At 44.5% G+C, this 27,046-nt stretch overlaps 1 protein-coding gene across 4 annotated transcripts in view; it reads right to left on the minus strand.

Moving 5' to 3' along the window:
• Nucleotides 1-2,747: 2,747 nt before the first annotated feature.
• The window catches only part of DCX (doublecortin), a 63,544-nt gene continuing 39,245 nt past the window's right edge, over nt 2,748-27,046 (minus strand). Inside the window, exons 3-7 of one of the 4 annotated variants that reach the window (XM_053955751.1) lie at nt 15,966-16,068; nt 12,355-12,477; nt 5,403-5,497; nt 5,236-5,238; nt 2,748-2,990 (exon numbers count right to left, since the gene is read on the minus strand). In XM_053955751.1, the coding sequence (XP_053811726.1) occupies nt 2,934-2,990; nt 5,236-5,238; nt 5,403-5,497; nt 12,355-12,477; nt 15,966-16,068 (381 nt within the window). In that variant the 3' untranslated portion in view covers nt 2,748-2,933. Of the gene's footprint in view, nt 2,991-5,235; nt 5,239-5,402; nt 5,498-12,339; nt 12,478-15,965; nt 16,069-27,046 lie in introns of all 4 variants that reach the window. The other 3 variants (XM_053955750.1, XM_053955753.1, XM_053955749.1) reach the window with 3 other exon arrangements.

A 27,046-nucleotide genomic window follows, 5' to 3' on the forward strand; every position in this document is an offset into this window, starting at 1 on the left:
AGAGCTTAGTGATTCCTCAGTGATGCTCCCCCAGGAAAAGCATCTCCAAACAACCAAACAGAGCTTTTGGCAGGAAGGAAAGGAACCCCTTCTCAACAACCATCCAAACAAAGGATCATTCCTCCCTTGGGATCCTGCTTTCTCTTACACAAACTGCACTCACAGACGCTGGCCGAGAGCATCTCCCAGCTTCCTTTCCTCCCACCAGCAGCTCCAGCAGCTCAGGCTGCAGAGAGCAGCCAAGATTTGGGTTTCCTGGTGGATCTGTGGTGAGTGTCCTGCACTGAGCAGCACGGGAACCTGGGTGGGACTGCATGGCTGGTCTCCTGGTTTGTCTGAGGCAAGGTGGCAGGACAGGCTCACCCTGACTGTGACAGGAATGGCCCCTGTCACTGTGTGACAGCACCCTGGGCTGCAGTTCCAGGCCATCCATGGCTACTGCTCAGGGTCCCTGGAGAGGCAGACACTCAGGGAGGGACTCTGAGATTTCCACCAGCAGAACAGGGGAGAGGGTAAAAGCATGTCAAGTTATCTGTCCCACCAAAGCTTTCCCTAAGACAAAAGCTCTGATGAATAATATTGTTATTAGCATAACCAAGGCCTTTGACATCCTTATACTTTAAAAAGTCCTTTTTGCTCATGACCAGCATCTACAGTAGCACTCACAAGATTAAACAGCCAAAAACTAGCACCCATAACCAAATCTGCACCCAGAATATTTCAGCACCTTCTGTTAGAGGATCTGAAAGCACTTGACAAATGTTAACCAACATTTGGCCTCACAACCCCCAGTGAGGTAGAACAGAGCTGTCCCTGCAGGGACAGATTGAGGCACAGGGTTACTCAGAGACCTGCTCCCATTCAGACACGAAATTCAGCAATGCCAAAGGCTTAGAGGTGTGCTGACTGCTGCACCCAAGCTTTGTCCACAGCACCATCCTTCCCCTCACAAACCCTCAATGAGCCCTTAGCCTGTGAACCTACCCCAGGATTCTATTTACAATATTTAAAAATGACCACTTAGCAGTTGTGCAGTCAGAGAGTTATTCAATCAAATGAAGCTATCAGTGAGAACAAATGGTTCCTTGTGCAAAACTCTGGGTGTAAATGATCATGCACTAAGACTACTGGGTGCAAATTTGGTGCATGATAACTCTGACCCCTTGACAATTCCCAATCCTGGCCTCTCTCTGATAAATCTCTTTTAAAAAGTTGCATTTTAAGTATGATCACACGAACCCCGAAAGATGCAGCCTGCACAGATTGTTTCATCCCAGCAATGCAAGCAAACAAAACGTGGAGTGGCTTTGGGAACAACCCAGCATTCATGGAGCATCAAACATCACAAGGATAAAATCCATCCTAATCACAAGGGGTTGCAAGGCAACAGGGAGTAGGTGTCTATGTTGGGAAAAAGAAGAAAAAAAAAAAGCAAATAGAGCAACAAAGAAAGACTTGATTGCACAGATTTCATTTAGGTAAAGTTCTGCAAGAATCAGTTTCATCAAAGCTTATTCCATGAGGGAGGGAGGCAATGGCAGCTGGCCTAGGACGAAGCTTTGGTGCAGTAAAAACCACCAGCCCTGCGTGAGGAGATGAACTTTGCATTCTGGAGGAGGCATTACTGATTAATAAAAGCAAAAGCTTTCTCTAAATACAGCGAGTTTGTTTTTCTCAAATAGAAGAGTTTCTTAAAATACAGGTTTTTAGAACACCACAAAACTTCATTTGTTATCTAAGTAGAGAATCTGGCCATAGTTAGGAATACTGAAGTGTAAAAAACCAAATACGTAGTCTTAAACATTACAAAAACTATCAAAACATTCAATATTTTGAATTGACCATTTTTCCCCCCCTACACGTGTCTGTTTTGGCAGTGATGACAAGACTTCTAAACTGAGTTGCTGTTATTATTGTTCTGCAGTTGTGGTTGGTTTTTTTTTTTGTACTTTTTTTTTTTCTGAACGTGTTTTTTAAACAAAAGAAAATTACCAGCTTTTATAAAAAAGAAGGAGCTTGAATCCTTACTCCCAAAACACAGATACAAGGTTTTCCTTTATAAAAAGTGTATTGATTTTTTTGCTATAAAAAGTGACCTATAGGGTGTCAAACCTGAAAACAAATTCTCACAGTGTTTTCAGTGTTGGCTGTTCAGAAGGCATTATTGTTACAAGCAGAGATAGAGAGATACCATAGGGGAGGTATAAATATTTGTTACCAGCTAGCAGCATTGCATGTGGAAGGTGTTCTACTCCAGATGACTCAGCTGATTTATGGTTTTTTGCTTAATTGCTAAAAAAAAAAAAAAAAAAATCCCAAACAATATTTGAATAATTTGAATTATTGTCCTAACCTTACTTAGCATCTGACACGATCATTCCTAATCTCATCCATGCGTCTGCTGGCATATTAAACATCAAACTAGAGATTCCCTTCCTGCCCTCCACAATAAAACCGAGACTCTTTAGAATGCAGGTGCCAAAACTGGGGCTGTGAATGAGGAGCAGGTGAGCTGGCAGAGGCTGGCAGTTTGCCCAGGTGGAGAACATCATCTGCCCTGCTCCAGCTTGCAAACTGCTCAGCAAGGGGTCCATTTGCACACCTCCAGGGGAACTACTTCACTAACACTAGGAAAATCACATGGTTGCAGCAGCAGAAGAAACAAAAGAAGAAAATGGGAAATGCACAGAATCGTTGGCACGCCGGCCCCAAACTTCTCACAATGCCCATTTTGCACCCCTGCAACTCAGAAGAATGGTATCCCTCTATCTCTATAGACTGGCAGGTGTTGGTTTGTGGCACAGAGAGGAGAAATCACAGAACAAAAATGACATTTAACCGTGTGTCCTTTGACTTGAAAGCACCAGTCACCGATCTGCTTGTTGTGGCAGAGGAACTTCGCTGTATCCCAAATGCAGTGTGGACATCCCGCTCTACATGGAGTCTCCGAGGGAATCCGAGTCATCCAAAGACAGAGGCAGGTACAAGTCCTGTAGGGAGAAAGGAGAAAATGTTAACTCTCACCATCAGCTCCCACCCTTGGCCACTCAAAGGGAAGCAGCCGAGTGGCTCTGGGCAGCTCCGAGGCTAAAATTCACATTGCAGAGGGTGGGATGTGCTGGTGGCTGGGCTAGGACCACCAGAATCCAGAGAGTTCCAGGCTAAAATCAAGGCAGGCTCCTTGCACAGAGGAGCAAGAGCATCTCTGCTCCTGATGACTGTTCAGGGATAAGTTTCAGAAATGTTTTTTTATTGTTCTGGATCAATGTGTCCATTCCAGCAAGAGCATCTCTGCTCCTGATGACTGTTCAGGGATAAGTTTCAGAAATGTTTTTTATTGTTCTGGATCAATGTGTCCATTCCAGCAAGAGCATCTCTGCTCCTGATGACTGTCCAGGGATAGGTTTCAGAAGTGGTTTTTTTAATTGTTCTCGATCAATTTGGCCATTACAGCATATGCATGAAAGAGCAGCACTGTGCCTTAAACACATCTCTTTAAACCTGAGTCCAAAATAAAGAGTCTTACCTTGGCTTGACAGCTGCCCTCAGGACAAATCTCCAGGAAAATCACATGTTCCATGGTGTATTCTTTATTTTAAGTAACTTCTAATCAGTTGGAAAGGTTAATAAAATAATCCCAAGTTTATGATTTGGATCAAATTCTCAATGTAAAGCTTTTCCAATGTCCCTTTCTGGGGTAACCATTTTATTCCACTTGTTTAAAGTCCAGTGTGGGACAAGGTACAGGAACCAGCTCAAGAGCTAAAGCTCTCCTGGGACCTTTTTGAACTCTGACCCACACACAGGTAATAACTGTGAGCAAAATGAAGAAAAACCCAAATATTCAGGAAGAAAATTCACAGAAATCTTGATATAAGAAGCTGTAAAATAGGATTTTGTGGTGAACTCAACCTAAGCATTTATCACTTGAGCTTTAAGGGGAGAAAAGTGATTTCATCAAAAGCAGGAAATTGCTCCTGGGAGAAAAGACAATGATGCATGAATATTCTGGTAACCTAAAATGCTGCATTTGTGTTTGCTGATTGGCTTAACTTAGTGGAGAAAATCATAGCTGGGTTGGCTTTGCCCTCAGCAGTCACCATCTATTACAAATGGTCTCAGGGCTGCACTGGAAAGGTGATGAAACACCCAGCTGCAAACACACATAAAACATTAAAAAGGTGATTTTACTTGTCTTGGCCGAGAAACAAATCCTCACCTCCAAAGTTCTCAGTGAGATGGAAAGTTCAGAAAATATTTTGTGTCCCTGATGCTGAAGCAAAGGATGCAGTTTGCAGATGAACTGAGACCATGGGCCAGATTCTGTCCTCAATTATAAATTAGTAATCAATCTGGACACATTGTGTTAAATTTAGTGTGTTTTCTCAAACTTAGACCGAGCAGCTGAGAACAGAGTGAGGTCCCGAGGAAAACACAGTTTTCATTTGGATTCAGCTATGCCTTTGTTAAACAGAATTAATTCAACCCCTGCAACTTGGCCCACAGTGGGTTCCACGTTGACCGAAAAACCACCAGAATTTTTAAATTACTCTTCAAAAACTTGGAGTCAATGCTTTCAAAGTCGGGCTGAGAGGTACATTCTGTTTACTAAAGAGAAACCACCCTGACTTCCTCTCACACCTACATTTGTGTCCAAGCTTAAATACCCGTACCAAGTGAAAACTGCTGGAAGCAGCATTGTGGCTATCCCAGAAATGCAAATGCCCACGGAAATGAAAGTCAGAACTCAGCACAGAGTGGCCCTGAATAACAGGAACTGAAAAAGCTGTGACAGCTGCTGTACCTTTTAAATAAATCAATACATGAATTATCCATGAGCCAGCACAGGTTTCCTGATCTCTGCCAGGATGCTGTGCTACCTGTTGGCCTGTTCCACAACACAATTACCACACCAGCTGTAAGAATCACCTGCTTCCTGTAAAACAGAGCATGGCCTTAAATAATTTAAAAAAATTAAATTTTTGAGGAGCATCATTAAATTGATGTCTCAGAGCTCCAGTGACATTTGTGTTGCTTCTGCTCTTTACTGGGCCTGATTTGCCAGCACTTGAGGCTTTTCAGGCCAGGAGGGTTGACATGAAACCACATCCATCAATGATTTTTTTCAAACAGTGGTACAAGCTCACGGGTAAGTTGTCTCCTCTGATCCCTCTGGATGGTCTCCAGCACACGTTAGCAAGTCCAGGTGAGGAGTCAGGCCAGTGTTTTGCTCACCACCTTGCCCAAAAGGACAACTTTTACAGGGAAAGGGCCAAACTCCCCTGTTTGAACATCAGGAGCTGTTGTTATTCTTCCAGAGGATATGGCCATGACTTGAGTGTCACCCAAAGCTGCGGGGCTGAGGCAGAAGGAGCTGTAGTAAGGTATAAGAAACGTAATACCTTGTGCTTACGGAGGCTCCCTGGGCTGGTGGGCGTGGAGATCGGGGACTGCTTGGATTTGGGTGTGGACAGCTGGCTGCTGGAGGTCCCGTTGGCTGGCAGAAAACAAGACACAAGCTGGAAATCAGGCAAGCAAGGGGAAGATTTTTCTCCTTTGGGGAGATGGAAGGTCTCCAAACATTTAACACCATGGTTTATTCATATTAGGCAGAAGGAAAAAAAACCCAAGTGAACAGCAAAGCTATAAACATAACTCTAGGATTTCAGCTGCTCAGGGTGACTGCAAAATACAGTGAAATACAAAATAAATTGAGGGAGCAATACTTCACACAACAAATACTCACCAAGTCAATCTAAGGCACATATTACCAGAAAAACAGAATGACAAGTTCTGGGTTCTCAAACTGTTTAAGGGCATGACTGGAAACCAGAGGCTGAAGATATCCTGAATCCCACCCAAGCAATGTCAGATGTCAATTATACACATTAAAAATTAGACAAACAGCAGCCTGGAATGCCCTGGCTGTAGTTTGCTGTGGGTGGGATTAAGTGATCAAAGAGCCTGATGGAATTGTGCTTTCAATTGTAACAGCTGAATCTACAAATCAGTAACTTAGAATTCATCAAGTACTTGAGTGTCTGGAGGAGACTGAAGAAGTGTATAAAGTATCAGAGAGTAAAATGTTTGAATGTTGTATTTTTAAGAGCAAAAACAGCACAGCTCTTGCTTTAGTGCCTAAGAAAGCCTCACTCCTCTTCTCTGTTACCTCCTTGTGAGGCACGGGGGTAGCTCAGGTTTGCAGCAAAGGCAGAGAGGTCAGACAGGTGTGAACAAAGCCCAAAGCTCAAAGCCCCGGGACAAAGGAGGAGCTGCCAGCACCTTAAAGCAACAAATTCATGGTGATGTGGCTCCTCTGCCTTCACATCCATCATTTCCATGCACTTCCCCCTCTGTTGGAAGAGGAGGTGATTCATCACACACAGCTTTTCTCCTATTACAAATGCACCTCACTGAGGAAATGGATATTTTTAAAAGGTGGTAGAAATAACGATTTGTAGATAATTGGGGAACAGAGTGACACTTCACCTCCCTATCTCACTCAAACCATTCTTTATTGATAGGGGGAAAAAACCTGTTCTGGAAAGGCAGGAGCTGTTTCCTGCTGGCCCCTGCACTGAGCTGAGCCACTCTACAAAATGAGCTGCCCTCCAGGCTGGTGGGAAAAAAAGTAAGATTCTCTAACTATATGCCAAATAATGAAGGCAATTCAGTAAAAAAGAACTTGGATCTCTTTTATGTTTTATTTCACTGAGTGAATTTGTGTTTCCTATTAAAGAAAATGTGGGGAACAAGAGGACTGATATCATCTCCATTAGCCAGAATCCATTTCCAATTTCTAAAATACCTCTTTCTTTATCTCCAATTGTCACCAAACCTTCCCAAGCTGAAGAATGCCACCTAACAACTCTGCAAGAAGCACCAATTTCCTTTCCACAAACAAGACTGGAACAGCAGCAGAGCCAGTGTGCAGCAAAATGGATGTAATTGCTGCAGGGCAGGACAGAAATTCCCTAATACAATGAGAGTTTTAAGTGCTACAGCAGGCATGTAAATATTTTATGAGCATCAACAAAAAACCAGATGTGACATCCAAATCAGAAATGGAACAAGACGGGTGGATATCATTACAAATACAGCAGAATTTTGCAGCAGGAGCAACAATGAAGAAGCCCAGTTTAATTTTCTCTGCCTGCTAATGAAGAATAGTGTTCATAAGCAAACTTGCCTGCATTTCCTTTGAACTGAAATGCAAGAAAATAACAGGAGGCAAAGAGCATGTCCCAGGTGGTGCAAAACACTGCTGCTCCACTAAAATCTGCTGATGATTTAGGGTAGCTCAGGATCTCACCTACACTCAGCTATTAGGAACTGTTCTTTAGAACCAGCTTTCATTTTGATTCTTTGGGTTTTTTCCACCATTTTATTCTTTGTGCATGATGGCTTATTCATGGCATTGTATTTGCTCTGCAACATCAATTTACCTTAAAGTGCAGATGTCATAGCCTTTAATTGCAGGAGCACGTGCACCTTTTTCCACAGGATCCTCACCTCCCCCTGTGCATGAGGCAGTTTGTACTCAGGAGAGAAATCAGGCTTGTCCAGCACATGAGAGGGAGGATGGAGAATATTCCTGTCATGTTTGAGATGAGAGATCCAGGTAAACTGAATTCTCTGTCTGCTTCCCCCACAGATATTTCAGAATCACAGAATGGTTTGGGTTGGAAGGGATCTTAAAGCTCATCCCATCCCAACCCTGCCATGGCAGGGACACCTTCCACCATCCCAGGCTGCTCCAAGCTCTGTCCACCCTGTCCTTGGGCACTTCCAGGGATCCAGGGGCAGCCACAGCTGCTCTGGCACCCCCACAGCAAAGAATTTCTTGTTAAGACCTAAACCTGCCCTCCTTTAGCTGAAATCCATTCTCCCTTTCTCCTATCACTCTATGTCCTTGTCAAAAGTCCCTCCCCAGCCTTTTTTGAGACCCCTTTTAGGCAGGTTTCTCACATGGAGCAGTTCCCTGAGTGTTGCTTAGGTCTGCTGGGGGGGCCTGGGCTCTGGATCCGAATTCCCAGTGGTGATAAGCACCAAGAGCTGCAAATGAGGTTAGTGAGATCCATCTTCTGAACTCACATTTCTGTCCACAAACAGAAATGAGAAAAGCAGGGCCCAAGGCTCACAGTGAGTGCTCAAAATGTGTGGAGATATCTGTTTCTCCTAATTTGTTAAATAAGGTAAATAACCTGTGCTTGACTGGGGTTCTGAGGACTCTGCAAACGAGATCCCAGTCTGAGAAGCCCGTACACCACAAGAGTGAGAGGAAGGAGCATGAAATTCAAGGATAGTTTTGTCTCCAGGTCAGGGTTTGAAGTGCCACCAAGAAAATAAAGAAAGGGAACAAGCAGAACAAGACAGCAGGAAGTAAATGTAGAAACAGCAGCTTGTTCAGAGAGCACGAGCCATCCTGCCGTTCAGGACAGAAAAATAAACCCTCAGGAATGGAAGAACTCACATTGCACAGGCATCCTTTGCTCAGGCACCTCCAAACTTCCAGGCACTCAGCTCTGCAGTGCTGGCACCCTTTTCCCCCCATGTTTGGTGAGGGGATCTCTCCTGGGTGTGCCCTGTGGGCTGACAGCAAGCAGGACAAGCAGGGGACAAGCAGGGGACAAGCAGGGGACAAGCAGGGGACAAGCTGCTCTGCCCGATGTGGCTGACCTACAACAGAGGCTGGACAGAGCTAAAGAATAAAGTAGGGATTTATTGAAAGGATCTCCTCAATGGATCCACCCTGCAAGGCTGCACCCAAAATGAACCAAAATGGTCCCAAAATGCCCCACAGGTCACGGGGTCTCTCACTTTGATCAGTTCTGCTCCATTTGCACCTTGCAGTTCATTGTCCAATTCCAGCTCCAGCCCATGCAGTCCCATCCTGCTTGTTTTTCTCTCTCCAGCCCACGGTGTTTGTGCTCCTGAGCCTGAGCTTTGGATCATTTGTCCTTGGTCCCCAGCTGGAGAAGGAATTGTTTTGTCTCCCTGCTCTGTGCAGAGAGCTCACCATCCCCAAATATGAAGCTCAGACCCACACACTAAAGCAGCACAGAATCTGAAAAACATAAAAGCTGAGGCATCATGGCTTTCCCCAGACATCTGCTGCCTTTGGACAGGCTCATCCATAATGACCCCTGGGAGCAGCCCTGCAGCAGGACAGACGGACACTCTGGGTCTGTCTGCTAATTGCTGCTGCCTGCTGAATGTGCTTTTGTCCCTCTGTCCATTAGTGGACTAAGACATTAAAGTCCTGCAGCAGCCTCAGAGCCCTGCTCATATTTTCCCCAAGCCAAATCAAGGCAAAGGCATTTCCAAATTTCAGTTCAGGTACCTTTGACTCTGTGCTGGTTTTAATAATCATAAGCTCTCCCACCACAGCACATGCTTTTATACAACTGAACCCTTGTTGGACATGTCAGGTAGTGTAAGATAAATTCAAGTTTTTATAACAAAGAAAGAATGCCAAATGACATCATTATTTTCTCTCCTGTATTTCTCCCCTGAGATTTAGCTCTGGCTTTTGCTTAGCCTGACACCTTATTGGAGCAGTCTGTTAAAGAAATTTTGCCAAACTTCATGCTGACCCTACTCCATTTAAATCTCATGGATCAGAGCAGAAGCACAGAGGCTCCTCTCCTTATGCCCAGTTTTCCTCTGCCATGTTAGGAGAAGGAATTGGCTGGTGCCCTGCAGGTGTGGTTCAGTATGGATTTCACTGCTCTAAGCTGTGTCTTTTAGCAAAGCTGACTCCCTAGGAAGAAAAAAAATGAGGTTAGAAATGCATAGAAGCTTTGTAACTCCAATTTTGCCAGAAATCCACTGGCATTGCTTAGGAAGTACAGATATGGGTTGGCTGTTAGTGAGGGAAAGGAGGAAGGATTTCCCTTGGGAATACAAGGATTGGGGTGAGTTCCCATCTCCTTAGAGCAAGGAGGCACTTCTTTGTTCTGCATTCATTCATTTAATTTTCATTCATTCATTTAAACAACTGCATGGTAAAAGGAAAGCACCGTGCCAAGAAAACAATGTTTAAATTGCTTCTGTGGATTTGCCACCTCACTTTTTTGGATATCCTGGGAGCTGAAGGGCTCTGGCTGCCTAAAGGGATTGAGCTTTTCCCAGTGAGGCCCTGACGCTTCACTGTGAGGTGGGTTCAGATTCCTCTCACCCAAAGATTTCCCTCCAAACCTGCACAGACATCAGTGCCCAGATATGTCACAATGGCCTTGGAGCCCTTGGTGGGAAAAAGGATACAGAAACCTACACAGAAAAGAACTGGAAAGAACAGAAACAACAGAAAACCAAGGAAACACCCGTGAGTTTCCGCATGACAACCACAGCAGAGCGAAAGACAACAAAGACAAAAGGTACAAGTGGGTAGGAGAGCAAACACACAGCAGAAATATTGCATATATTTGAAGTAAAACTGCTTTTAAATAGTTTCACGCATTAAATGGGTGAGATTCTGGGGGGAAAAAATAGGTCAGATCATCTTTTATTAATCAGACTTCATTCAGCTTTCTTTGCTTTTTGAATATGATAACTGCAAATCTCATCTAAATGTAAATATTGATTCTTAAAAGATGTGTAAATCCACTTAATTTATTACCAATTCAATACAAGAATACAAAATGGTATTTTTTTTCCTCTCTGTCCTGAGAAAACAAGAGTCTTCTATTTTTCAGTACTAAAAGAGCTCAGTCTTTTTTATTCTCATTAAGCAGGACAAGTGGCATTTTTTCCTTTATTGAAATTACAGGAAAGCACGAAAGACTCTTGTCTGGACAGATTAAAGAAACCTGATTTGCTCTTCATTACTGACTTTAACTCCAGGAACTGGTTATTGTTCAGCCTTTCTGGTTGTTTTAATCTCCCCCTGAAAAGCTCTGCTAAGTGTGTTCATTAAAGCTCATCAGATGAGTCACCATCCTGGGCCTGGAGTCGCTCAGTCAGTTAAAATCAGGCACACAGTAATTGCCATTTCACATTAAACTCTGTGCTCATGCAGTAAACTCTGGTTCTGGTGGGAATCAGCACCTGATGCTTGTGGAGAAGGTTTAAAGCTGCTCATGCATGAGCTGACTCCCCCATCACTGAGTGTCACTTCTGGGTTTTTGTAAACCAACATCACGTTCCCCATGGTGCCTTCAATGTGCCTACACAGCTTCAGCAGGCATTTGGGATTGTGGAAGTGGTTAAATTGTGGCAAGCCTGATTTGAGAGTAGCCAACAATGGAATCTTGAAGAAAAACTTTATGAATCCAAAATCACTTAGAGAGAAATTTTTTTTTTTTTTTTTTAATTCAGAGTCCTGGCATTTGCCAACCAATCTCACACTGTCTCTTTAGGTAGCTGAAGAACACCCACACACCCTAAACAAATTAACTGCTTCCTGGGGGAAATCCTTCTGACTACTGCCAAGAGAATTTTCTGTCTAATAATGCCATTTCTACTGATGGTCAGCTGTTGTGTGATGTTGCCATGCAACATGCAGCATGTTAGCATGATGGTGAAAAGGAATTTCTGGTTTATATCACCTGCGTGGATGCTGTGGGACACCTGAACTCAAGCTGTGAAGCTCTCCTGGAACTCTGACATGTTTAATGATGATTTGGCCATTTCAATGAGAGGCCATGTCTGGTTCTCTTTTGGAACAGAACAGGCAGGCAGGTGAGAGATCAATCATAACCCCAGAAACTCTCCATGACTCTAAGAACTACCAATTACCAGAATTACTGCAGCATGCAGCCCAGCCTTGGACTGACAGCCCTGCAGCTCTCCACGTGTGCTGCCAACCCAGGTGCTGCTGAAGGAGGAGGGAGGCATTTCAAATGGTGCAAGCTGCTGCAGCAAATTAAGATTCCCATTTTCCCTCTCTTCCATTACTGAATGAGTGTCTCAGTGTCACATCAATAAACCCATCAGCAGTTCTGCAATTGCAAGGTCACTGGTCTCCTTTAAATAGTGACTGCGAGGAGCCACTCCTGACCTGGGCAATAATCACCGTTTGCTTTGCACAGGAGGTTACCCTTAATCACTCTGTATCTGCAGGGATCATCCGGGAGCACTGTGGGCCTTGATTTCCTGCCTGGGGAATAGAAAGTTCTTTTAAGATATTTCTGGGGAGGGAGGCTGTGAGACTGTGGCTGGAACAACCTCAAACCACAACCGCGCTTCACCAACCAGGAGATTCCTTCCCAATCTTCATTAAGCACCCCTGTAGCTTCTCGTTTCCAAAAGACACCCGAGTTTCCTTTGCAAACACAGGGAGGTTGTGCCTTTCCCCCGAGCACAGTGAAAGCCAGACACCAAGAAACAATCACTCACCATCTTGGTGGTTACCTGAATCGGCCGGGGACTTGCTGCGGCGCATGGGCGCGGGGCTCTTGGCCGAGCTCTTCTGAGGGGTGGGGGAGGATTTGCTGCCCGTGGCACCTGCTGGGCTCCCCTTCATCACCCGGCACTCTGGGGAAACACAAACCCACCTGGTTATGGCCCTGCTGCTCCCTGGTGTGAAACGGCCATGCCAGCTCAGTGCCTGGTCCCCAGAGAGATGCAGGAAACACCAAAAAAGCCGGTATCACCCCTTGTTCTCCAGGGCTGAAAGGAGAACACCAAGGGCAGGGCAAAGAGAGCAGCTCTGCTCCTCTAGAGGAGGTGCTGAGACTCTCTGAGTGTCAGGCTGGCTCCTACCTGTGTCCTACCAAACATTTTCTGCCCTTCCCCTTCCCTGGGCTCTCATGAGCACGATGAAAATGGCCAACACTGACTGAGGGAACATTCAGGCCAAGAAAATCCAGTTAATTTGCTGTAACCAGTACCAGGAATGATGAGAGCCCTTTCTGCAGGTGCAGAAAGCCAGCAAGCAGCTTATGGTGTGCTATAAATAAAGTCTCCAAGTGGCAGATGGGGCAGCTGCCCCAGGAGGCTTTCACCCAGCTGGAACCAGCCTCTTCTGTCCTCAACAAGCTGCAACTTTTCAGATGCACAAAGCAAAGGAGACAAAATGGTTTTAAAAAACACATCCTCCGTTCTGGCCACTCGACCCTTTCAGCAAGGTTTGTATAAACAAGCCCAGCAGATTTATGTACTGGAAGACATGAGCAGATGAGGACCCCAACTGTGCTTTCTTAAAAAATAAATAGGCCAGGAAGAGTGGAAAATGTAAACATGATCTACAGAGTCCTGCAGAGGGGAACTGAAATGCTAACAAAGCTCCACGTGTCCAGGATTTCAGGCATGCCTGATCTTCAGAACAAGGCTTTATTTACATTGAGAGCTAACAGAAAAAAAAAGAACTTTCCACCCCTCAAGTTATTAACTTAACCCAGTTAAAAAGAAGGCAATAAAAAAGGGATTTCCTTTTGTCAAATGTTAGCTGGTTCCACCTCATCTTCTCCAACAGCTTGTCCTCACCAAGATGTGAAAAATGTGTCCTTTTTCCAGATGTGAATTACGTGTTCCACATGCAGGCAGTTTTTTATGGAAAAGTTCAGCTCAGCCTCACGTGCTCCACACTGAGGAGCCCCTGGGATGGGGTCCCCAAAGGAATTAAGGCAGCACAGAGCAGATAAATAATTGGTCAACCAAAAGCAAACTGTCTGACCTAAATGTATGTGTTATTTAATTATATATCAGTGTATCTACCAAAATGTAATTGCCTTAAATTTTTCCCCAGGCTTTCCTCATTCTCAGCCAGCCAAGGCTCCATCTCTGCTCCTTCTGGGTGGTTGGAGAGAGAGTTTTGCTGTTGGGCCATGCAGCAAAAGAATGTCAGGAGAGGAGGCCTTGTGCTCCAAGGATGCTGCATGGCAAGAATTAAACCTTCAGTCAGCTTATTTTCTCTCCTGCTAAATCAATTTTGGAAATGGTAAATCAGGGGTAGAAAAAGTTGTGGGTTTTTTTCCTTCAAAAATACTTGAATTCTCACAGTTGATGTCACAGAAAGGCTTGTAGAGGTCCAGCCCCAATATAGCTCCAATTTTTTATATACGAAGAGCAGTACTGATGTTGTGGGGAGACTCAAAGGGTGTCAGGCAGCTGTGTTTAGTCACCTGAATTACTTACCAAAAAAAACCCCCCAAAACTAAAAATACTTCATGTTAGGTCTTTGCAAGAGCTTCCAAATTTATGTTCTTCCCAGGGGAGTAATTCCTTGGAAGGAAACCTGGCTTTGCATTTTCCAGCACAGAAAGGCTGACTCTGAGGAATTCCTCCAGCTCAGCCCTTGGCAAGTGTCAGTACACCAGAGGCAATCCCTGAACTTTTGCAGGAGGTAGAAACCTGGCTGTGCTGAGGTTGGTGTGAAAAGGCCTCGAAATGTCACCCAAGTGTGACATTTCCACCATGCTGAAACCAGTGGGTACAACAGGGACAGAGCAATGTCATCTGGGAGGTGCTCAGCAGCAGGATTAGAGGGTGGAAGCTGTGGTGGGCAGCCAGGAGGAAAAAGATGACATAATCCTCTCTTGTGCTGTTTCTCTTTTTGTTTCCTGACGTCCTGCCAGAGTGAACATAATAACCAGCAATCCTGGTGTGTGTCATCCAAACAGGCAAGGGAAATTTGCCCATGACAGAGGAGATTTTATTAAGTGACACTCATCTGCAAAACCTCAGGATTTGCAGCTCTGCTGGCAGCATCTGCCTCGGAACGAGGAAGGGTGATGGGTGTACAGTGGGGAAACACTGCTGAGGCTCCTCATCTGCTCCCTGAGAGCTGCCAGGCTCCCCTGAAACACCTCCGGAGCAGCTCACTGCCTTCCCAACAGCAAACTTGGCTTCTTCCTGCCAGAGAAATCCAAGCTGGAGAAGTGAGCAGTGCCCAGGAGTGAAGGCAGAGAGCTGGGCTTTCCATGCAGTTGTTCTGCCAGGACTGCATCCAAGCTGTTTTCCAGCGTGGAGCTCCCTGTGGGGCTGACTCAACTGCTGAGTGGTGAAAAACAACGTGAAGCTCAGCTTACAGATCACTTCCCCAGCCTGACACAGGTTTTATTCTCTGCCTGCAAAGTCTCAGCTGAACCTTGGAAACTTCCTTTGAATTACCCCAAGACCATCAAATGGGTTCATCTGGAGTACACAGGTCAGAAGTAGCAGCACTAAAATAAAATCAGGCTTGCAAAGGAGTAATAAAAAACTTGGTGTTTGGAGATTAGAGGCTGCTTGGCTTCCTGGCATCCAGCAAAAATCCTCTTTGGTCCTCAAAACAGAGCCAGTTTGCAGCATATAGGACAGGATGGGGCTTGTCTTCCTTACACAGCCCACCTAGAGCTGTGGGAAGTGTGCCTAGATGTTTGGAGACCACATTTTTTTAGTTTAAATGGTTAAAATGACATGAATTTCCTCTTGCTGCACTCACTGGCACCTGCAGACAGGTGGATACAGTTGCCAGGTGGGGTGGGTGGTAAGTCCTACAAGCAAGCTCTGTATATTCTGTAAAATCAAAGATTTCATGGTGTAATTGATCACAGAGACTCCCATTATTACAGACTTCTGCTGGCAGTGGTGACAAGGAAAAATAACAGTGCTGTCCCAGTCATGCCCCCAAAAGGGAATTATTGCTCTGCTTTTTGAATCAGCAGAAGTAAGCAGTGGAAATGTGATCTTTTATTTCAACTGTTGCTTGTTTCCATTTTTAATATGCATGTGTCTACATAAGGATGATTAGTTCTCAAGAAAAATGCATCTATCTGAATGTGACTGGAGAAAGTTGAAAGCATAAACACTCCCAGATTTTGCAGTAAATGTCAAAATGCTGTAGGAATTAATTTATTCTGACTATACCTCAGTCAGTATTTGCCTGATTATAATACTGCTGACTGGATAAGTATCCCAAAAGGATGTTAAATTCCATGTACTGGGTCTTAAAAAACCAGAACAAAAGCATGCAGCATTATGATCAGATAGGAGCAAGGGGATGAGAATGAAATAAAAGCGCAGTGTGTGTTTGATGTTACCGCTTTCATCCAGGGAAAAGTCATCCTGTGCATAGCGGAACTTTTCTGGACCACAGGCGATAAACACATCATCATCCCCAAAGAAATCGTGGAGACAGGTCACCTACAGAGAGAGCAAAGTCATTCATTTTATTGTTAATTGGCAGCGTTCTGATGGGCTCAGCTTTGGTGAAGCAGAAGGGGGCTCTGCCGCTCTGCTGTCCCCCCACCCCACATTAATGTGGTCCTGCTTTCCCTAGGGCTGGTGCTCATCACACAACTGCCCAGGGCAGGTCAAGCCTGACAGAATCATTAAAAAAAAAAACCCAAAACCAGAGATAAAAACCCCAAACAAATCCCTTGCAAGTTCTTGGAGGTTTGGCATTTCCCACCCAGCTGACAGGATACATCAGTCACCTCAAGGAATGACACAGCTACATCTGAAATAAGAGCAGAGGTGCCCCCGTGCCACACTGGCAGGGCTGTGACACCACTGCCTGTGCTGGGGGGTGTCTTGGTACCCACAGAGCCTAAAACCTCAGAGAATCACTGGGTATAAGCACAGATGTAGAGCTGTGACTCCTCCTGAGCAATCCTGGTGACAAATTTTAAAGCCAAAATGTTTATCTGTGCTATTGGGACAGACCCAAAGCACGACAGGACAACATTCTCACCCCAGCACCATTTAAATCCAGATTTACTGCAGGTGTTGTGCCAGCCTCTCCCTCCCTGAGTGCCTTGCTCCCCATTTTTGCCATCCTCAATAGGAGGAAGTTTTATCTTGCAGCACCTGGAGCTCCAAACTCTGCCTTGCCTTGCAGCATCAAACAGAAATAAAGCACAAGATGTGGGAGCCCCCGATCCACAGATTTAATCAGAGAACTGATACTTGGGAGTTTGGAAATGTGAAAATGCTTTCAGGTTGATGAGAGAAAAATTTAAAATCCCATCAGGCTGGGAGCTCCTCTCCATATTCAGCTGGCAGAGATCTGCAGATGATGGACTTGCTTTAACAATTCCTAACAATATCCTGATATCCCAGATATATGCTGAACAAATATTGTGTCAGGAGCAGCAAAAGTGCCCGTCTGCAATCACCTCAGCGTGGAACAGCTCCAGCAGAGCCAGCCCGGGGCAGCCACACCCCCGAGCACCCAGCAGAGCCCAGGGTGGCTTCCTAAAGCTCCACTTTCCCAGGAAACCATTCCAAGCAGGCACAGGCTCAGCGCTGGTGTTTGTAATGGAGGCAGAGGCTGAGAGCTGCTGCTGCTGACCAGTGTTCCACCATGGCTGGGCACTGGGAGGGACGGGAGAGAGCACTGGAGATAACCACGGGCAGCTCGCTGGAGGCAGAGCTGAACTTCTCTATCTGCTGATCTCTTGGAGCTGGACTGTGAAAAGTTAATTTCAAGCTCTAATAAATCAACTCTAAAGAAGGCTTTTGGCTATCTTAATAAGGCTCAGTATTTCACACTGGTTAGTATAATGTATAATTAAAGCACTGCCCATGAGTGCCAGCACTGGTTACAATGCCAAACCGTAGAGAAAAGCCTGTTTTTCACATTGTCATGACTTTTAAAATGGAGCAGGCTGAAATCTGCCAAGGCCTTGATGATCAGAGTTAGAATTTTCTCTCCTAACTCCAGTGAATTCCTATTTCTGATTGTCTAAAATTAGATTAAAAATAGCTAATTTCATCTGTAGAGAATTCTCCCAAAGAAAAGATGACATTTCAAACCAGCACTTGGTATTACAGCCCTCCCCCTGAGGATGTGTGGCACCGGTTCATTTGCAAATAATTGGGTTTGGCTCAGCACACGAGTTCCCATCTGAATGCTAAGTACTACACTTGTGCCTCTGAAAAGACCCGTGGGTTGCTCTGCTCCACTGTGCAGTTAAATTTGTGATCTAAACTTGGATCCAAAGGCTTCAAAAATCTCCCAGCCTTTTGCATGAAATCAGAAAGAACCCACAGATGCTTTTTGTCTGCTTTTGATGTCTCCAGGTCAAGTGTGGATTTTGTCCTCGACTGCCCACAACCACCCCAAGCAAAAAGAAAGTCCAGGCAATCAAGAGAATCTTCAGATCCAAGGGTCCAACCACGGTGGAGAAGTCCCAGAGTGTCCAAGGACAGGAACCTGACTGCATTTCAAACAGAGATACTTGCAATTCACTTTTCTGCACGCCTGTCCCTCCAGAGAGCAGTTGTGTATTTTATGAACAGCTGGCTGAGCACTGGAGGCTGGCAGAGAATTCAAGAATCTACTCCGAATATTCAGGAAACAATCACTTCTGTCTTTGCCTTATTTGTTCCTTTTTGGGTTCCTGTTGTAACTTCTACTGCGAAGAGCTCACCACAGCACAGTAGAAAGGACAACCAAAACCCAACCCCCCTCTCCTTAAACAGTGCAAAACATTGCAAAATTCAGAAAATAACTGGGCTCCTGTCCTAGGGGGCCTGATGCTCTGCTGCTTATGTTCACCATGTGTGTGGTATTTTCTATTTACCTTTTGTTTATTCAACCCCAGTCCTTGATCACTGCTCTGAGTCCCTGAAACACGTCCCAGATGGGTTCCTGCCCGCAGGATGTCACTGGAGTAAACTTTCTTTGGGAAAACATGGGACTTCTCTGCCGGATCTGAGAGCCAGCTTGTCTGAGGGGTGCATGGAAAGAAGAAACTCACCAGGATAAAGCTCATCCCTGAAGGACATGAAGCTGGGCAGTGGGGGCCATGCTGGGATACCTGGATTGAGACCCCATTAACCAATATGGAATGTTTAAAGGCTGTTCTTGACAGGCAAGGCCAAACCTCTACCTGTAGCAATGTTGTCGAGGCTTTTAGTGGCTCCCAAATAACATTCTCCCCATTCTTCTGAGGTCTTTTTTCTGATGTTTTCTCCATTAAAATAAATAAATAAATAAATAGATAGATAGATAGATAGATAGATAGATCGATAGATAGATAGGTAAATAAATGTAATACGAGTCTCTCCCCAAGCAGTGTGGACTTTTTAAAAGAATATTTTCTGCTTTAGCTTAGTCTGATCTATCACTCTAATTATATCCAATAATTCACCTGGAACACCATGGAAAAAAAAAAAAAAAAAAAAAAAGAAACCCTGAAAGAAGGATCATAGCAACAAAAAATTTACCCCAGATGATAACCTGAAAATATTTTTTTTTAAATGCTGTGGTTTGCTTTTGTTTATAAATTTATTAAAGCACAAGACAAAACCCAATAGTAGCCAGAGTGCAAGGAGCAATGCTGCCACTTGAAAATGGTGATTTTGTTGGTGGCTGTTGTGATGCAGCCTCAGCAATGACACCAGGAACCAGCAAAATAGGAAGAATTTGTCTTTCTGCAGTTTTCAGTCTACAAGCATTTTTCATCTATAACAAAAATTAAACTGTGTTTATGGCTACAGTAGACAAGATAAATAGCATTGATTTCCAAGCATGCCTTTGTTTAAGGGAGGATAATATTGAATTTGAAATTCAGGATTGAAAGGACAATATTGACTTGGGAAAGGATCATACTGTATGAAATGTTTACTCTCCAATTCCTGTAGCTTAAGCAATTCCAAGGAAGGAAATCATATCTTCACACCCCAGTTGATGAGGCACAAATTTATTTCTTACAAAGTCATTATTTCTAATAGATCTGAGGGTAGCATTTTTCTTTGTGCCAAGGTCTGATCTTTAAAAACCCTTATAATATACATTATGGAAGAAATGGAAGGTTGTAGAGATTAGTTTGCAATTCCTTAGGTTTTCCTTGTTAAATGAAATCCTTCTCTGCTTATATGAGAAAAAGCTTCCCTGAGAGGACAGCCTAGCTGGGATTTCTGCAGTGACAGTCCATCAGTGTCTGCTGCAGCAATTTTAATTGCAGAGAGGAAAAGCTGCAGCCTTGTGAGAGCTGCTGAGCCCCTGCCTCATTTTAATACAGCACTTGTAGAACTAAGCATTTTTCAGGATTTTGACAAAATGGAGCTTGCCTCACACACATCCCTGGATGTGAGCTCACAGTTTGCTGAAATGCCTGCGCTGGCACAGGCAGAAATTCTGAGTTCACCTGGAAAAGGAGCAGTAAAACCACAGGATCTACCCTGGCACAGCTCGGAGTAACTGGCTGTTCCCAGCTTCCTCCAGGAGGCAGCAGCACTACTTAGAAATGGTAATTTATTAATAAATAAAACAATTAAAAAGAATTAGAAATAAAAAGTTTGAGGACTTCAGCCTTAGCCTGAATTACCCAGCAGGGCAGAGCCTGGGGTGCTTTGAAGGGTTGGGATTTCCCAGCTCCTTTTGCCCCTCGCTGTCCCTCACAGCTGATGGACACTGTCCCTCACTGTCCCTCACTGTCCCTCAGTGTCCCTCTGTCACTCCAGGACAAACGTGGGCACAGCAGTGACAGAGGGTGAACAGAACTGTCCTTTCACCCTTCAGAGAAATGTCCTTTTCAGTCAGAAAGTGTTCTTATTTTCAGCTCTCTCCCTCAGTCACAATGATTTTGTAAACCATCCTCTCTGGCATCTCCCATTTAGGAATTTAGGCAGCAGAAAAGTGATAAGTACATAAGTAGCTTCAAAGTCCCTAAGTTTCTGCAAATCTAATGGTTATGTTCAAAGAAAACAGATCTCCACTTGCTTTCTTTAAATCATCACAGTTCTTCAGCTTGTAGGCTTCCAAAGGCCAGAACAGGGGGAAAACTGTCTACAGAAAAAGCCAAAAAAGGACCAAAAAGACCACCGCCTGTAAGAGCAGAGCTGAATTAAGGCACAGTCTTCTTTTCTAGGCTGCTTGGATAAGTGCTGTAAAATTGAGCACGTCCAATCATCAGATAAATGCAATTAATGTGCTTTAGATGCCTGCTCCTGTCCTTTCTCTCTCAGCACCAAGCTGAGCAAGTCAGACCAGCAGCCAGACAGGCAGCAAGAGTTAACTGAGCTGAAAATGTCACTAAAACCTCTTTAAACTCTGTTTTAACTCACACCAGCAATCTCAGGGGTTTATTTACACTCCATCAGCTGTACTCCAAGTCAGGCTGGCAGTGACCTGTTTGTTTCAGGTCTGAGGAGCCAAAGTCCCAAACCACAAAGAAAATTGTGCTTTATGATGTGTCACTTGGGTGTCTGCAATCAGCAAAGCACAGCCCAGAAACCAAACACGCTCAGACTGACCCACAGAAAGATTCAGGAGGGATATGGGAATTGATGAACATGGGCAGTAAGCTCTTCGCCACACACCCACAAAGAAAAAGATTTCAGAAGACTGAAGGGTTAAGGCAATGCAATGGAAAATAAAGATGTTGGTATTGGAACGCACAGCACTTAATGCATTTTTCTTTTTAACAGTCTGAGGACTGCAAGCCCCAAAGCAGACACTGAATTGATTTACATTTTATTAGATTCTGGTTTCCTGCATTTCAAAATAAGAGATGTTTGGATTCAATTATTTCTTTAAAGTACGCACACACCCACTCAATAGATTCCACATTTGCATTCACAGAAAGAGAATTACTTATCCGCTTTCCTGAAAATAATACTGCTTAAAATTGATAAGCAATAAAAAGAGGAGCAGGAAAACCACAAATATTAACATTCCAAAGTGGACCCAGAGCACTCCTGCATGCCCAGCCCGTGCCACACAGATATTTTAATTGCACTTTGGGGAGCCCTTCTCTGAGCCACCCAGCAGTGAGGGAAGGGGCCTCTGTCACCTCTTCTTCCATCTCTGCCCCCCTGGGCCACCAAATGTCCACGTGGAGACCCGGCCAGACCATGGCCACGCTGTCCCCTCACTCCTGTGAGGCACTGTGAAGGGCAGGAAAAGTCACCTCTGGGTTTCTCTGTGACCTCTCAACAGAAACACAGAGATTTTTCCATTCCTTCATGCATTATTCAGAGATCTCAACTTTTTCTTGTGTTCACAGAGACCATTCAGGCCCTACCTACACAGTTTGATTGAAACAATCAAACTCCACTCTCCTGTAGAGGTTTTTTCCTTCCTTTCTCACCTACAGAAGAGAAAGTTCTGGGCCAGTCAAGACGATCAAATGTTTTCTTTGATGCCAGAAAGAATCTTTACAGCTTTTTGTTGCTGAAAAATGCAGATCCTCTTAATTAGGCTGTATAACTCCAGCAGGTTGATCATGAATGCTTACACCCACTTTATGAGGCAACTGAACCAGAGTAGGGGCACCAGCTCCTGACCAATATGCATTATTTCTAGGATAAGCATTTGTGATGCTTATTTAAGTGGAAGAAGAAACATTCATGCATGTATGTCCACAGCAGCTTGTAAGACTTCATGCATGAAGAAATGCAGCTCTCAAGGGGCTGCAGCACACAGTGCCTGTTTATTTAAGTACTGGAAATGGGTAGGTTTGAAACAGAATGGAACAAAAAGCAGGAGGGAGGGAGGTCAATAGGCAAGCTACCCAGTAGGAATGTTAAAGCTGAATTTTAATATCTCTGATGAATTAGTGGTGCTTCCAAACTGTGTGAAATCCAATTAGCCTCTGGGAGAAAGGTTAGTTTGTTATCCCCATGCCCTATACATATGGAGGAGACTGTGAAAGAGATATTCAGGCTGTTGATTCTTTTTAACCAGAAGAAAGACTTGCTCTTGCATTCATGAGGGTATTACGCCGAGGATAAACGTGCTGTGAAGTTTGGGGGAACAAAGAGCACGGCCATGCAAACCAATATATAAAACATTACCATTTCTCCACTGGAAAACCATAGAACGAGGAATTCTGGGTGACAGATTGACTTTGAAAGGAGAGATTGCCAACACAAATAGCCCCAGAACAGCTTGCCCTTAGGAATTCAGAAAACTGCATCCTAATCAGCATCCCCTCATCACTCTTGAGAGGAAACTGTACTTTTGGATGACAGAAGAGCAGCAGAGACTTTGGAAGTAGCACAACCACATGGCCAAGGTCAAACAGGATTAATAGAAATGGGAGTCGTGAAAGTAAGGACACAGGGAGCCTGTAAAGGTGAGGCTGGAATATCCATTAATGGGATTTCCAACTCAAAAAAACCCCTAAAATCTACAGCTGTTGCTGATCCTGTTGTGCAGTTTCACAGTAGGGGAAGGCTGTTGTTCAGCTTCGTGCAGGTCTCTCTTGAATGAGGCACTGACAGTGATGAGGAGATCTTGGGAAACAGATCCTCACCCTGCTTACAACACAAACCCGTGCCAGGATGGAGTGGTTTGGGACAAAACTGCTGTATCCATGCATTTCCATTTCCAGGAGTAAACCCACCGTCTTTAACCCACCCCTTCTGCCCAACTGCTGCCCAGCACGCAGCCATGGCAGCATCCCAGCACCAATAAAGGTCTGGAGAAATGGAGATTACACAAAATAGCTGGATTTGTTCCTACATCCTCTGTGATGTGGTGTAAAGAGACACAAGAGAAAATTCTTGTCTTCGCTAGTCACCCAGAGTGACAAAGGAAACGACATCAAATATGATTTCGTTTCCCTGTGGATGTGGATGTGTTTTACTCACTGAGGCAGCCTCTCTGAGAAATGGGGTTATTTGAGGTTGTCCCACGTCCTGCTGACATCAGTAACTTCCTTCCAAAGTAGGTGCTGGGGAGAAATGAGAGTCAGCCTTGCTGTTTTTATCAGGGCATCAGGACAGTTCGGGGACATTTCAGTTCAAGTCAGGTTCCAGCACTCCTTTGGAGGAGCAGATTTTGCACTGGCTGTGTCTCTCCTGGCACAGCAGCACACTGACACATTTCCTAAGGGACACCCTCATCCTCCTTGGCACTTGTGGAAGACAGAATATGTTGGTTAGGTTGAGTGAGTCACAAAACCCTCACAAATCTCACTCTAAAAGACACAACAGCCTGGCCTTGTTTGGCCTATGTCACCTTCTTTTCAAGAGTGGCAATAAAAAATAAAAAACAAACAACAAAACACAATAAATCAAGAAAGCAACGGGATAAATGCTTTCCCTCCATCTTATTTGGCACTTTGGCAAATGTTTTTGGCCTCCTCTGTGCCATCCTGGGCTTCCCAGCCCAGGGCAGACACAGGTACAGGGTGTGTGCCCCAATCCTTTGGGATGTGAGGGGCCTGGGCACAGGTACAGGGTCTGGCCCTCTGTTTTGTACATCTCTAAAATCCTTCACACCTCCCCATCGAGGGACATGTTGAGGAGTTGATATTTTTACTTGCTGCTATCAACCTTCATGGAAAAAAGACACCCGTGTGAAGTATTCAACCTCCAAGTAATGCTTCCTAACACGTCTCCAAACCTGCTGAGGGACAAATGTCCCATCCTCCAGCAGTAAAAATTCATTTACAGACGATGGATCCAAGTCAGCCAAATTCTTGAATTACATGGGAAGATGCAACTGGTCTGTGTCTAATTTACACTGGTTTTCATTTCATCTCACTCAAAACATCAGTGCTGTTGCTCAATTCCTTAAATATTCTGTAAAGGCCCCCAGAGGCATTCTGACTCGTTACATTTCACTGTTTGCTAGGATCTTTATCACACTGTAATTCTGGAGATTAATGGGAATTAAAAATGGTAGCCTTTAAAAATTAAATTGTAACAAATGCTACATGAAATCTAAAGGAAAGTAACAATTGTTATCAAGCTGTTCTTGCAGGGAGCTAAATTTTCTTCCTTAATTATAATTCTGAACCTGTTCTTTGTGTTTTGGGAGATATCCTGAATTTACAGCAAATGCATATCCCCTCCCTATCAGAAGAGTTTTGTTTTCACCCTAATTTCTGTTAATCTTTGAATAAAGCTATTAATATTTTTTTTCCTAATTAACAGTTCTTTTCAACTCAGCTGTCGGCAAACAGAGTAGTGGAAAATTCAGCTTTGTGTCCTGAGCTAAACCATATTAGGGTAGAAATTAACAGGCTGGGAGATAAAAATACTTTGTATAGCACATGTTGAGAGGCTGCTGAAATGGATGTCCCAAAGCCTTTCACGTGAAAATACCTATTTTTGCCTTTTTTTGCAATGCATTTCATCCCTTCCACATCTGCAGGACCAGTGACAGGTTCTAGCTTAGTGTGCAGCAACGTTAATGGAATAATTGATGCAGGAATAGTGAAATAGATGATGTGTAAAATGGCAGGCTGCATAATTGTCTGGAGTGAGTTCAAGTATTTCTGCAGTGAAAAATTGTCCTGTTTTACACTCCCATCACGTCTCCTCGCTGCTGCGTGGCAAGCAAATTTCATTTGGAGATGATCCCAAGATGCAGTTGATTTACTGGCGGGATTCCAGAAGGCAGGAGGTTAAAACCTTCCTAGCCCAGCTAAACAGCACCTGGGAGAGGCATTGCAGGGCTCACACTGGTCTGGGGAGCAACCACTCCAATTACAGCTCGGCAATAAACACAGAGCACATCAGGGTGGATCTGTGCCACTGAGCAGCGGCAGCGGAGCGCCTGATTAGAGAAACAAAAATACGACTTTGTAGTATTTGACCTTCCTTTTTGCAATATAAAATATCATGTGATGGAAGAAGGGGGAATGGAAAGAACGTGAGTTTTTAAAATTATGATGCAATTAATTTCTGCTCCTGTGAAACGTGCAAGAACCATTACATTTGCATGGCATTTCTCATCAAATCAGTTGTAGACTACTGAAGCAATTAGAAACTAATTGCTATGAGATTCCCCCCAGAGATATATGATGGAAACAGGAGGTGGCCAGAGACTTACAAGCAGAAGTGTATCTGTTTCTTTGCCAGTCTCTAGGAAACAGCACATTCCACCTCTGGAATGGTGCAGAGGTGGCTGCAGGGCTCCCAGATCAGCCTGCTGCAGATGGCTGCACTCACTGACATTCCCTTTGTGCACTCTCTGGGATAATTGGGTGTTGCTTTGCTTGTTTGAACCACAGGAAGGATGCATCAGGATTTTTAACTCCTCCGTCCGCTGCCGCATGAATTCATCAGCTCTTCACCCATCCTTCGCTCTCCAGCTCTTCCCAGCCCTCTCCCCTAGAGACTGAGTGTCATTTCCAGGATAAATGGATCCTTTCTGCTGGTGTGCAGGACACCAGCCTGGCACCTGCCACGCAGTGCCACAGGAATGGGCTGAGCTGGTCATCCCCCCGGCACTCTGGTGTGAGGCAGGAAGGAACACAGGGAGCACCTCACGGTGCTCTTCACCTTTCCAGGGGTGGATATTTTAGCTTCTTTCCTCCCCTGACCCTTCCTGCTGATCCTCACCTCTGCACAAAAGAGTTTCTTGTTCCTTGGCAGGTTTTGAGTCAGCTTCTGATCCTAATTATGTGCCCACCAGGCCTGGGTCAAAGCATTCTGAGTCCTCTCTGTGACTGTGATCAGTAACTCTGCAACTACAGTTAAACAAAAGGATGTTAAATAACCCTTTGTTAGGTTCAGCAAAGCTGACACATTAATAATACCCATTAAAAATGCAGGTTTTTTGTTTGGTTGGCTTGTCATTGTGGGGTTTTTGTTTGTTTGTTTGTTTGAGGGTTTAATTTTGTTGTGGATGCCAAGAAAGAAACAAGGTTTGTTGTCTGCTGAGGACAGGAATGTTGCTCACATATAAACAGATATGTAGATACTGCACAGAGACTGAGGATGCAGTCACGAGCAAGAATGTAAACAGAAGGGCCAAAGCCACACTGACACATGAGCCTCTTGGTGCAAATCCACGGGAGAATTCCACAGAGCATCACTCGGGCTTCACTCCCTGATTACACTGACAGCACTTCTGAAACTTTGTATTTTTCGTTTTTCCCCCTCAAATGTTTTACGGCCTCCATTTGCTGCCTTCCCCTTTCATCTCAGAGCCAGATCATTTCTGACAGGTAATCCAGCAGTATCAGCCTCTCCCTCCCCTCAGTGGTGTGCTTTCAATTTGCTGCAGCACTCCCATAAACATCCAGCACAGACAGCCAGGGCTGAGCTTTTTTAAGAAACACTGAATGTCTGCAATTCCAGTCGGGCTCAAGAACTGCAGAAAAACAGCATTTCTGAGGCTTGGGATAGCAGGGATAAGTGGAGAGAGGTAATTGTAACAAAACCAGTGTTGTGCTTTCCTTGGTGTCTCTGAAGAAATCTTGTTCAGAATATA

The sequence above is a fragment of the Vidua chalybeata genome, chromosome 14, assembly GCF_026979565.1.
Source record: "Vidua chalybeata isolate OUT-0048 chromosome 14, bVidCha1 merged haplotype, whole genome shotgun sequence".
NCBI lineage: Eukaryota > Metazoa > Chordata > Aves > Passeriformes > Viduidae > Vidua > Vidua chalybeata.